A 13,201-nucleotide genomic window follows, 5' to 3' on the forward strand; every position below is an offset into this window, starting at 1 on the left:
CCGGCAAAACTCAATAGTACATGTACAACTGATTTCTAAATATAATCTCCAAGTTGATATATCAAATTTTACACAAAAGGCGTCTTCTTTAATGGATCGTAAAGATTTAATTTTAAATTAAATGGAATTATATAATGTAATTTTATCATACGACAATTCATATTAACAATTTAACTGATGAAGCCACGTATTAAGACAATAAAATCTGGTACTAACATCTCCCAATTATCGATATTTCTAGATGAAGCCTGTGAACCTCCATTCGAAAAATTGACAAATTCTAGTATTTGTTACTACATCAGCAGAGACCTAGTAGGAGGAGACGAGGTGTTTGTACGTATCATTTTACATGTAGTCTTATCATGAACATTATTCATTAAAGATGGTACGTTTAATGTAATATTTACTCTCTGCTTTATCCATAGGCACGTTGTATCAACATCGGAGGTTACCTCGCCAACTTTGAGACATTGGAAGAGACCATGCTGATGAAACAAAAACTGAGGTAAAAAAGTGAAAATTAACAACGCCGAGCCCAGTTCGAGTGGGCATGACTTTGCCCAGCTGTTTACTTTCCTTTAGTAGTGGGTTTAATGTATGAAGCGACCATCATGATGGAATTTTTAAATTAAAATTTCAAAAACATGAACATAAAAAGAAATATGTAAGCAGTTTAAATGGCATTATTTCTTTTAAAATTAATTTTTCTAAGCCATTATATAGCACAATATGCCATAAATTTCATCATTTTGTGATATTTTACAATAGTCTTCATGTATTTGGAAAAAAAAATCCCACCACATAAATATTTTTAAATTTTGAAAATTTGGTGCATTTTCAACGAAATTTTTAATTGTAAAATTATAATTGTAAAAATTGTAAAAATTGATAACGCTTGAGACGACCTCCTAAAAAAATAAGGAGGGTGTAAATAAATCATTTAAAAAAAAAAATAATAATAATAATAATCAAGTCAGTGTATGTTGAATAAACACTTGTGCTGAATGTATTCGTCCTCTTGTGATTCTATTGTAAATTGATTTATTTCAACAGCGGTTTTTTTTTCTTTGGGGGGGGGGGGGGGGGTATGGACTTGTAATAGAATAACGTTTTGTTGAATACAAAAACAAACATAATTTTTTGCATGTATAAAACATAAGTTAGATCAAATCTTAATTTCTAAAAAAAATTTCATAACAAATAATCACTTCTAAAATATATAAGATTTTATCAAAAATTGTTGAATGAAGGCATTTTGATTTTAATTAGGTGAAATTAAGTGAATTTTTGCGGGTGATTGATTCATATGGAAATATATTAAAGGGGCATGGTCACGATTTTGGTCAAGTTCAATTTTAATATTTTTATTATTCACAATGGTTTAGGAATGTATTTCTTATGATCATGTGAAGTTTGAGAGTCAGTCGTTGAGTTATTAGCAAGATACAACGCTCACAACTCTTTGTCATGTAAACAAGGCTCGTGCACTGTTTTTGTTTACATAAGTTCAATATGCCAGTAAAAATCTTTTTCAAGCGGATTTGTCTATCTTCTTATTCATCTTAAGCATAAATAAACAGTTTCTAATATTTAACACATTCATTTTAGGTCTAAAACCGGGATTTTCAGTTTAACATTCAATATACAATATATTGTATATATACAAAATATACAACAAATTTGTTTACATAGAAAAGAATTCTAAGCTCTGTAACACGCTTAACACTCAACAAATTATACTCAAAGTTTGGTTGCCCATTTAAAATGCCTTGATACAACATTGTAAACATTAAAATCAGAAAAATAATTCATTGACCAAAATCCGGACCATGCCCCTTTAAAAATTCGAACCAGCAATCGCTTCCAAAACGATTAATAGGTCACGGTGGGGATCCAAGCAGCTCCGATTGAATACTTACATGTACAAACTTGGATTACAGCGTTAATACCAAGTGGTCTAAAGGGTTAAGAATTTATATCAACACGATTCTTTCCCAAAAGAGCTAACAGAAAAAGCCAAAACAGACATAAAGGACAAGAAGTATTTTCTTTTTTTCCTTTGGCAGACGATTTACGATTGGCTCAAGTCTTGGCGATTACACAGTTTAAAATGTCTGTTCAAAGTCAAAGTTTTGGAGTTATTTAACCCGAATATTGATTAACGCTAAAAGGAACGATTTGAAATTAGAAAAAAACTTTAGTGAGGTTTAATGTTTATAAATTATAAAATAAAAATCAAGTATCTACCGATTTACCGATATTAAAGCACATAAAAAATCGGGATCAGAATTTTTAGTGGTTCAAAATATTTCAATGTAACATGATTTACAGACAAAATGTCACAAAGATATATTCGATAAACATCTTTCGTCAGAATTAAAATAGCATGTATATATTTAGTTTATTAGTTTATTACTTTTTTGACAAGAAATTTGATATACCTCAATTCAAAGGAATCTTAAAAACTAAAACCTACCTATACGTATATAATGATTATATTGCGTGTTATCAACTATAGCCATGTTATATGATATACATATTTTTCATTTCAAACATCTATATATAAAGGTTTATACATGTATCTGATGTAAGATCATAAGGACAGTGAAAGAGCACCATGCATCTCGGATTCTACGTTTTCTGTTTGTGTTGTTTTGTATGCTTTTCAGATTGCTCAGACAATCTAAACAAATAAAACAATATTTTGACATTCTTTATTTAATTACGTAATCCCGATACCTATATTCAATTTGACATCATTTTAAAGAGGAGGCTAAGAGCTTGTTTAATGCCGTTTTTGAAGAGAATGTAGGCATTCTAGCTATATTTCATAAGTGAAAAATGGACAAAACTCCGAGATGTGTTACTTTTAACCTTCATATTTCATAGACAATGGTTGTTTAAAAAATGATTTTTCATTGTGTTAACCAAAAAATTTAAGCCCTGGTACACCCTATGAAACAAAGATATTGTTATGAAGCAACACTGAAAGAAATTATACCTTGCATTTCATAAACATGTAGGCACCTTTCATTTACTATTATAGATCTTGACCTTAATATCGACAGATGTTCCTTACCACCTTAGAGAGATGGGAGGGTGGCTTCTGGTTGGGATACATAAATCGTATTAGTTAATTTTCCCCTTTAATTATTTTACTTAGTTTTGCATTGAAGCGAGTATATTTAAGAAATAAAGTACGAGTTTTCGTGAATGTTGCAGAATAACCTCCTCGGTCTCGAAATGTTGTTTTGAAATATAAAAGCCAATGCGTTAGCCGAGGCTTTTATATTTCAAACAACATTTCGAGACCGAGGAGGTTATCCTGCAACATTCACGAAAACAAGAACTTTATTTCTATTCTACTAACAGCCCAGTATTTCTACAGTTCGTTTCTTCTATAGAGAGACGATCTAGGTCATTTTGACGGCTGTTCCGTGCAACCCCAACGGATTTGTTAGTAATGTTTACATGTGTATCGATCAAAGATATCACATGCAGACGACAGAATTTTTCTTCGGATATTTAATACTCTTCACTTATTTATAAAATATCTTTTGAGTTATTTTCCTAATATTTTAAGGGCAATTTAATAAGATTATTACTACTACACGTTATATATTTTATGTAAAAACACGCAGTGAAAATGTGCTGAGGAAGTCATAGGAACAGCCGCATTGATCTCTTAAAAAAATAAACATTTGAGACAATACACATCGTTTTGACTGGAACTAACACGTGAAATTGACATAGTTTTAAAACTTTTTACGGTTTGAAGTTGTACTTTCATGGTCAGTGCGAGACAAAAAGGTATTTCTGATCTGATAATTTACTGATGACGTTCGTGGTATATTGGAGAATAATGTCCGCGGCATCTCTTTGATCTCGGCAATAACTGTAGTAGAATTACTTATATAGGCCTATAATGAAATATGTATGTATTTATCAATCCAACACGATATTAAGGAAATTTTCTTCAACTCAGAAATGAAAAGTCCCCAAGGTGTTTGGGCCTTGGGACTTAGGAACGATAACTTTTACCTGAGGAACTTTCATACCAAATAAAATTTAAAATATTTTTCAAGTTTATTTGCAATGATTTTCATTTAATTTTTTTTTATGTCACATTTATTAAAATACATTTCTTATAACATCAAGCAGCTTTTTCAGATGCTTTGTGAACAGAGTAAGAAAATATGAAAAATTATGTTTTAGGGAAATACTAAAAAAATTGCAATAATTACATTTCTGAAAGTTAAGAAGTGTTATATTTTTGTGAGGTATCCGAAGGAAATATCCATCATATGACAAACAAAATTTCACTCAGTTTGTTAATAGTTAATTTTTTTAAAATTTATTTTACAAAATCACGATAAAACATTAAAAAATTCTTTAAAAATACCTATACATGTAGTATCCCTATCATCATTTCAATATTTGATAAGTATATGTTTTGTGTCTTCTATTGAAAATTGGAACAAACTGTGGGTGTATAGAGCCACCATAATCAAATTAAGAAATTACATGTATTGATAAAGTATTTTTTTAAAATAATATCGAAAACATACATGCAATTTATAAACACTATAAATAATTATTATAATAAACATTTTATGGGGATGATAACACATTAATTAAGTATTAAACTTGAATGAATTGTTTCTCAAAGAATTTTTAAAGAAATACTTTTTAATGTTTACTTATAGCTTAGATATTTTAAAATGAAACAATTTATTTAACGACCCCAATATTAATGAGTATATTGCGTGTTATCACCTGGAGTCGTGTTCTATGATATATATTGAATTTCACCTATGTAACATATATAAATAAAGGTGTATATCTGATGACAAATCATAAGGACAGTGGACGAGCACCATGCATCTCGGATACTACGTTTTCTGTTTGTGTAGTGTTGTATGCTTATCAGATTGCTTAGACAACCCAAATACAAGTAAGTACATAATTATGCTTTACTAGCTTTAACAGCCGCTAATATCGAAGGACTTCTCTTTCATAATCGAGTATATTGTTTAAAAGATTGCGATCTAAATTATACTTAAGTTCATGATCCGTTGAAAAAGGTCAAATGATAATGTATGACCGTTTCTTTTTTTCAAAATAATTAATCATGATTGCAAAGATATACATCATTCAATTGCAATTTCATGAAAATACATGTATGTCTATATTAAATGTATTTTTCTCAAATGCTTAAAGTTATATTAAAAAACCAAATACATAACTGAAAGAAATTGGCAATTTTATTTGATATTTTTAAAAACGTTGATGATCAAGAGACGTGATAAACAAAGAAACCTAACGATTCTTGTTCATTTAAATAGCCTAGAAACAAAGAAAACTTAAGAGTACATGCTATTTATATAACTTGCTTGCTACATGTAATACGTATTCATGAGAAATAAAGTATCACTTTTGGATGTTAATGAGATAAAATTACGGGCTGTACAATACGTGTTCAAATTGTCCGTAAAGCCCTTCTATAAAGCCATTTAAAAAAAAAAAATCAATTGACTTTGCATCCAAGCAGTATCATCCAGTGTTAAATTTTTACAGATAAAGCATGTAAACCCCCATTCCACAGACTTGCAAACAGTTGTTATTACATCAGCAGAGACCAAGTATGGGGAGATGAGGCTTTTGTAAGTAAATAATCATAGTAATGGAAACTTTACACTCAATGCATTTATTATATATTTCATGCTTTGTTTACTCTCTGTTCTATCTCAAGGCACTTTGTATTAACATTGGAGGTTATCTCGCCAACTTTGAGACATTGGAGGAAGCCATGCTGATGAAACAAAAGTTAAAGAAAATGAATTCGGGTATGAAAAACAAATATGACAGCTACCAACTTGATTTCACATTTGATATGTTTTAGATTAAGAATATAAAGAAATTCTATAACACATTTAGCTCATTGTTTGGTGGATATTATCCATGTAATATTTATATGTTACATTGTGTATTTATACGCCACGTAACGTCATACTCAAACACTACGTAGTTTGACGTTACCAAAAATTATGCAAATTGCAATTCAAAAATATTACAATCAATGAACAATTTAAGCAGTTTAAACAAATCCAGTACTAATATATCTACCAACTATTTCTGAAATTCAATGTTCAAATCCAATGCTCCAATTTATACTAAAAATAACACCGCGTTTTGAAACAAATTATAACACAAGCCCGACAATAAATACAACAGGGTAGATCCAATCTAGTAAAGGGTAACACTTTCGATAAAAAAAAAATGTTTATGTCCAACAACACGACTCATACTGGGTATCAAAAATAAAACCATGAAATATTCGGCACTGACTTAATGGAAAGATGAAAAAGTAATGCAGTTCGAAAAGTCAAGCGTTTTGATTGTTAGACATTTAACGCTGTTTTGTAAACTTTCTGCTTAAATTGATTAGAAAATGTTCGAAAATGAAATCTTTGTGTGTTTTGGCTTGGAATTTTTTTTTCGGAGCATAATTTTGTTGATGACTCGCAGTAAATGTGTTGTGTGGTTCACTACTACATGTACATGTATATAATATTAAAAACATCAAAGTTCAACTAAAAGACATGGTAAACATGTCGTGTGCCAATGCTATGGAATAAAAAACACAAAATTCGTTGGATAAAAAATAAAAAAAATTATTTACCAAATCATGTGAGCCTGTATAGTTACTATGTTTGATATACATGTATTAATTATTGGTGAGAAAAGGATTGATTATATTCTTCGACAAAAACTGGAAATTCAAAAATTTACAATTAATAAAGATTTTAACATAAAATACTTATTATACATAATTCAATAACACAGGTCTCCACTTCTTTGTTGGAGGAAGAAATATAAATAAGAGAAAACCAGGAGGGGATTGGAGATGGATAAAGAACGGAACAATGACCAAAATGTCCTATTTCGCATTTGGCGATGGCGAACCCAATGGGAGTGACAGTAGAGCTCAAGATTGCATGTTCTTTTATGCAGGCGCATACTACAGATTTCTTGATGTTCGTTGTGACAATTACAATGCAGGTTATATTTGCGAAAAATAAGTCAGAAATCAGAATGAGGCTGTAATCTTCTCTTCTAGAAACCTAGAAACATATAGAATATTCCTGATATCTTTTTTGAAATAAATATCATATTTATATTATAAGCTTATAGTCATACTTTAAAGGAAAAACATGTCAAATTAATTTGACGTCATAATAAATTCAACATTATACAGACACACTTATTCATTTACTAGACCTTGACCATAACCACTTTTGAAGACAACTGAAACCACAGCTACTACATGTATCAACATATCATTTTTATTTATACATGTATATATAGTTAAAGTTGTGGGTGAATATTGAAAAAGTATTAAAACATTACAGATTTCCTATATAAAATTTTGATTTTAATACAGCTCCCGTCTTAAAATGTGTCTTAAAATAAAATTATATGATATAAAATAATAATTTAACATGTAAATGCAAGTGCCTGGTGTTGTTTTAAACAATAAAATGCTCTCTTTGGTAACGCGGGTTATGTAAAAAAAATTCTGTAATGATCGCTACCTTCGTAACCTGCATGAATCATCAAAGAGAGCATCTGTGCGTTGTCATTTATGATGACTCATGCCATTGTAAATTGTAAATTAGACAGATACGATTGGATATACATTTTTAAAAAATTGAGTACAATTGCATCAACTTCTATGCTGTAAGTACATGGGATTGTAAATCGACTCGAATTATCAAAACACATCTACGAGGACCATATATTAAAAAGAGTTTTAAAATTCTATATACATTGTTAAACTGCTGCTGTGTTATTGATGTTACCAACAGAGGAAAAAGTGGAGCTGTGATTGCTTAAGCATGATTGAAGCTTATTGTTTACAGAACACACAGTTTGACCGTGCGCCGGGACCTCATTTTTGCAGGATAAGATTCTAAATAATTCTTAGTTATATAAAGGAATAAACTTTTTTGATATTAAATTGTTTGAAACAATTGCTTAATTATGTCTACTGTAATTAGTAATAATTTGGCGTTAAATAACATAGCTATGACAAAAGTCTTCGTATTTTTTATTATTGACCCTCGTAGTTTTCACTTTTCTTCTTTTCCGGTTTTCGTTACGTTCACGTTCACGAATACTGAGTTATTTTAAATTTCATTTTTTTAAATCAAATGTATGAATATACATTCTGGTTATTTTTTTAATAAACATGTTATAACTACACCGTAGGATATTTTTATTAAACAAGAATACTAAAGTCCGAATCAAAATGATTGGTTAAAATTGTATATGTCCTATTCCATTATAATTTCTTTTCAAATTTTAAAATGTAATAATGGTTCAAACACGCTTTTTAATTTTGTATATATACGCACAAATACACCATGAACATGAAGCTTGCATTTCACATTTTCTGTTACATTGTTTATTGTCTAATACTAAATAACTGGTAAGTATGTAAAGTCGCATAAGATATCCAACTGTAGAGGTCGAAATTGTTCAATATAAAGTGTGCATAAAATAAATGCAAAGTCTATTTAAATTCGTTTTAGTACGTTATTCTGCGCAAACCTTATATATATATAGAGAGAGAGAGAGAGAGAGAGAGAGAGAGAGAGAGAGAGAGAGAGAGAGAGAGAGAGAGAGAGAGAGAGAGAGAGAGAGAGAGATTTTATTTTGACGCTGAAAGATTCGTCATTTTATCCAATGCTTTTTTTATTATCTACAATGAACCTGATGAAGCCATCTGTAATAACGTTTTATATTTTATATAATACAAGCAAACCTCCATTCCATTTTTTTGCAAATAAGTGCTACTTTACAAGCAAAGATAAAGTGTGTGCAGATGAGGCTTTTGTAAGTAGATACTTATAGTCTTTGAATTTTAATAGATTAATTATGCGTTGACTCATATTTTCTTCACTCTCTCTTCATCCAGACACATTGTATCAACATGGGGGGTTACCTCGTCAACTTTGAGACATTAGAGGAAGCCATTCTGATGACAGATATATTGAAGAGAATGAATGCAGGTATGAGGAAAAACATGATGCCTTATAAATTTATAAATCGCTTGTAAATTTCAGATATTATGATTAAAAACCTAGTAAAGTTTATGTTGTGTTTACAAGCTTATCTTTTAAAAAGATTGGTGAGCTAGCGCTGTAAGCACTAAAAACAGAATAGGAGATTTCTAAAACATTGGTTGAGTTTTCTGAATTGATTTATTATTAAACGTAAGGCACAGCAGTGCACTGATATTGTGTTGGAGTGGGGTGGAAGTCAATTTTTATAGGATTGTGAATCTACAGTGAGCTTCACAAGGCGATGGCGTAGCTCATTAACTGTGCTTTAATTATTCTTTATTTACTGTAATTTTAATTTCGAGGTGAAAATTTCAAGATTAGTAGGACATTGGTACTGTTTTTGTAGCTGTCGTATCTTATCGGGCCTTTTCGGCAAGCATATCTCGGAAAACATATTCAATCTTTGAAAGTAGTTAAATTAAAGCTAACTATTTATATGATTTTTAAAATAACTTGGCATTATAAAACCTAAGCTACAGTTACTTCAGATCATATTTAGATGATAAAACGAAATTCACATGGCACAGATTATCTACAGTAGTACAGTATTCCCAGAATCCCCTACTATGGAGTCGAGCATGCGTATTCCAGTAAAGAAGACTAACGCAGTCGCTAGCGTTCGAGAGCGCTAGCAACCACTATATTGTCGAAGAAATAAGTAAAGTCGACAACCTTGTGATTTAAACCAAATTATCTTTATAGAGGAATGGTCACAATTTAAGTGACATTCTGTTTTTCTGTTTTTATTATTTACAATGCCATAGGAAAGCATTTCTAATGATCGAATGAGATTCAGTCGTAGAGTTATGAGCAGGATACAGGGCTAACAATTCTTTGTCATGTAAACAAGGCTTGTGCTCTGTTTTTGTCTATCTAGGTTCAATATACTAGTAAAAATCTTTTTTCAAGCTGATCTGGCTATCTTCTTATCTAATTTAAGCATAAATAAATAGTTCTAACGTTTAACACATTCATTTAAGGTCTTAAACTGGATTTTTTTTATCAGCATTCAAAATGAAAATGAAATCTTTGTTTACATAGCAAGGAACTGCAAGCTCTGTAACTCGCTTATAACTCAGCGAATGACACTCAAGTTTTGGTTTCCTACTAAAAATGCAATACTGAAGCATGGTAAACATTAAAACCGAAAAAATAATTTTTGACCGGAATCCTTTAAAAAAAATATAATCATAAACATATTTCGGTAACACAGGTGTCCACTTCTTTGCTGGAGGAAAAAATATTAAAAGAAGAAAAACAGGTGGGGATTGGAGATGGATAAAGAACGGAACAATGACCAAAATGTCCTATTTTGCATTTGGTATTCGCCAACCGGATGGAATTGACAGCAATCCACTAGACTATATATCCTTTTTTGCATCTGATTCATTCAGAGTTCACGACTTTCATTGTGCCTATAATTATGGTGGTTGCATCTGCGAAAAATAAATTAAAAAGTTACTGATTATTTTTCTAGTCTTATTTCAAGTCAAAATGATAGAGATATCAGAAAAATAGAATAATATTCACCCTGTATCTTAAAATACTAGCGGTGTTATCTAGTTCGTTCTTGTAGGAAATGAAGCACATTTGCAAGCTATTCAGCTTTTAATTAGCGTAGAGATCTTGAGTTTTTCCTAATGTCATTTAAAGTAAAAAACAAAATTTTGACTCATTTACACAAACATTTTCCATAATATGAAAGCAAGACTTAGTGTTAGACCAAACATGTATAAAATGTAATTCATATGAAATCTTATTCAAGTTATCTCAAATGATTACCTAGGCCTTTCTTTAAAAACCCGTATTAATTCGTGATTGTATTTCAAATAATTTTAATCGAGCTCATTGCATAAGCATTGACCAGGCTATAGTTAGATGCACAGTACCGGATGTTACTGAGCAACCAGTAAAATCGTTTTCTGCACACTTGTTGTTCCGACTTAAAAGAAAACGTAGAATGTAAAGTATACCATGTTGTCAATTTGAGCGTAAAAATAAGAGTAAAAGAGTGTTTCTGTAATATTCTAATACTTTGGGTTTGTAAATGTAAAAAGTGTAAAATTGCAGAGCGGCGATGTCATTCTTTTTTTACATTAAAAAGTGAATGATTCTGAAATACATCCTGTAAGTATTCGAACAATATTTGGCAAACATCCAATCTCAATTTCAGATAGAGAACGAAGTATAGTATGTAAATGCTTGCAGAAATATACTTATTTTCGATTTATATAGGATCCTTTAATTTAATACATATTACATTCTATTTAAATTGATGACTGGCAGCAAACACTTTCGAGGGCAACTCAAACAATAGTTATTGATACTCCTGGCCCAATGATATGATTGCTCAATGATTGCGGATGTAACTATAAATCAAAGTACTGAAGAACTGACGGGAGTTGATTTTGTCGATGTTTATTTATATTAAAATCAATGATATATTATTTTGTATGACAAGTACATATAGCTTCTAATTTGAATTACGCACATTTTTATAATATGGAGTTTTGGACTTTTTCGACAAGAATGTCGAGAAACCCCAATATGAATCATGTTAAATAATATTTAAGGATAAAATTAATTCAATCAAACTATGTATCAGTGATAGAAATATTTCTCGAAAATTGTATGGATCCAAGCAATATTGAACTCTAGTCTCGTTCAACCAAACGCTCGGCTGACACCGTAAATCTCCGACAAGAATTTACGGAGACAGCCGAGCGTCGAGTTGGACGAGACTATATTGAACTCTGGCGTAGGAATACATACGACTACAAAAATATTAAAATTGTTCGTACTATTTAAAATCTGACTATTTTGAAGGTACTTATGAATAAGTTTCCTTGAAAAACAATGCTTTAGCATACATGACATCGAGTTTATCAATTATTTTCAAGAACTAGGTCTTGTCAGCAGCAATGATTTGTGCTGAGGTCCAAACACTGTTTCACTTTCGGTTTGTCTGTGTGACTGCATAGGAGAGTTGATTAAAATCAACTCCCAAAAAGGAAGAAGATTATGCTACATGTACATGTACTTTGAATTTTTATTTTTTAGAACCATGTTGTTCCCTTAGACAATAATAAATACATGTACTTGACTTTCATTTTTTTCTCAACAAAAAGTATATACTGCTTATGAAGTAAATTACAGTAGGGTTTTTCCCTGTAAAATTGTGATTGGTAAAAAAAAAAAGAAATCTTTAAATAAGATTAACCTTTGATATGATTTTCGGTAAACCCTCCTAAAAATACAAACAGGCATTATCGTAAATTTGGACAATCCAAATCTAAAACATACCAAAGACAATGATTTAAAAAATACTGAAATACAATGGTATATTTTCAGTTTTAAAGAACGCATTGGAAATATTGACGTTCGAAGTTTCTTTTACACAAAAATATATCTAAATAATTATAGAGCTTTTTCGGTCAAATAAGGTTATTTTTCTTGTTTGATTGGAATTCGATTCGATTTGAAACGTTGACTATGATGAAATAACTATGTTGAACTGATGTCACTGTGAAGAAGCTCTACATGTATGCTTCAGTCTTAGAGCAATTGTAAGTTGTTGTTACATGCAGGTAACTGGTGCAAAGTATATATACATGTACTATTACAACACACTATTTTCGCGTTTTATATGTCGATATTCAACATAAGCGATTCAAGAAAAAAAATAGTATAATATTCAAATACTCTTGTGTCAATTTCAGCACTGTAAATTATAAACTATAAATAGTTGTTACAATGAATAATGTTGTTATATTCTAAAGAACAAATGTAGCGTATCATTTGTATTACGTTCAGATTTTGCATTCATTGGACACTAGTTTAATGTATTTTGTAAACTTTGTTTATTAATTGTCATATCTTTCAATAACATTTAAATGAACAGAAAAAATTGATCACCATATTATTTCATTCATATCATGAGTGTACATGTATCAGTTTGACGTAGATTCAGATGTTGCAATGAGCAATGTAAGTATTGATTTAAATCTACGCAGTGCATGCATGCAACGTTGTGATTAATTCTTTATGTTTCAGATATGTATGACCATAGGTAT

General features: G+C 30.3%; 1 protein-coding gene across 3 annotated transcripts in view; it reads left to right on the top strand.

Moving 5' to 3' along the window:
- LOC105348540 (C-type lectin domain family 6 member A-like) overlaps nucleotides 1-13,201 on the top strand; it is a 59,959-nt gene that overhangs the window by 36,895 nt on the left and 9,863 nt on the right. Inside the window, exons 1-4 of one of the 3 annotated variants that reach the window (XR_010711144.1) lie at nucleotides 4,822-4,954; nucleotides 5,578-5,663; nucleotides 5,753-5,846; nucleotides 6,847-7,180. The exons of 1 other annotated variant lie outside the window; for it this stretch is intronic. Coding sequence is in view for 1 of the 2 variants with exons in the window: in XM_066076710.1 (XP_065932782.1) it covers nucleotides 4,879-4,954; nucleotides 5,578-5,663 (162 nt within the window). In the remaining variant the exon portion in view is untranslated. Of the gene's footprint in view, nucleotides 1-4,820; nucleotides 4,955-5,577; nucleotides 5,664-5,752; nucleotides 5,847-6,846; nucleotides 7,181-13,201 lie in introns of those variants that run through there. One more of the 3 variants, XM_066076710.1, reaches the window with a different exon arrangement.

Source organism: Magallana gigas, chromosome 2, assembly GCF_963853765.1.
Source record: "Magallana gigas chromosome 2, xbMagGiga1.1, whole genome shotgun sequence".
Taxonomy (NCBI): Eukaryota; Metazoa; Mollusca; class Bivalvia; order Ostreida; family Ostreidae; genus Magallana; species Magallana gigas.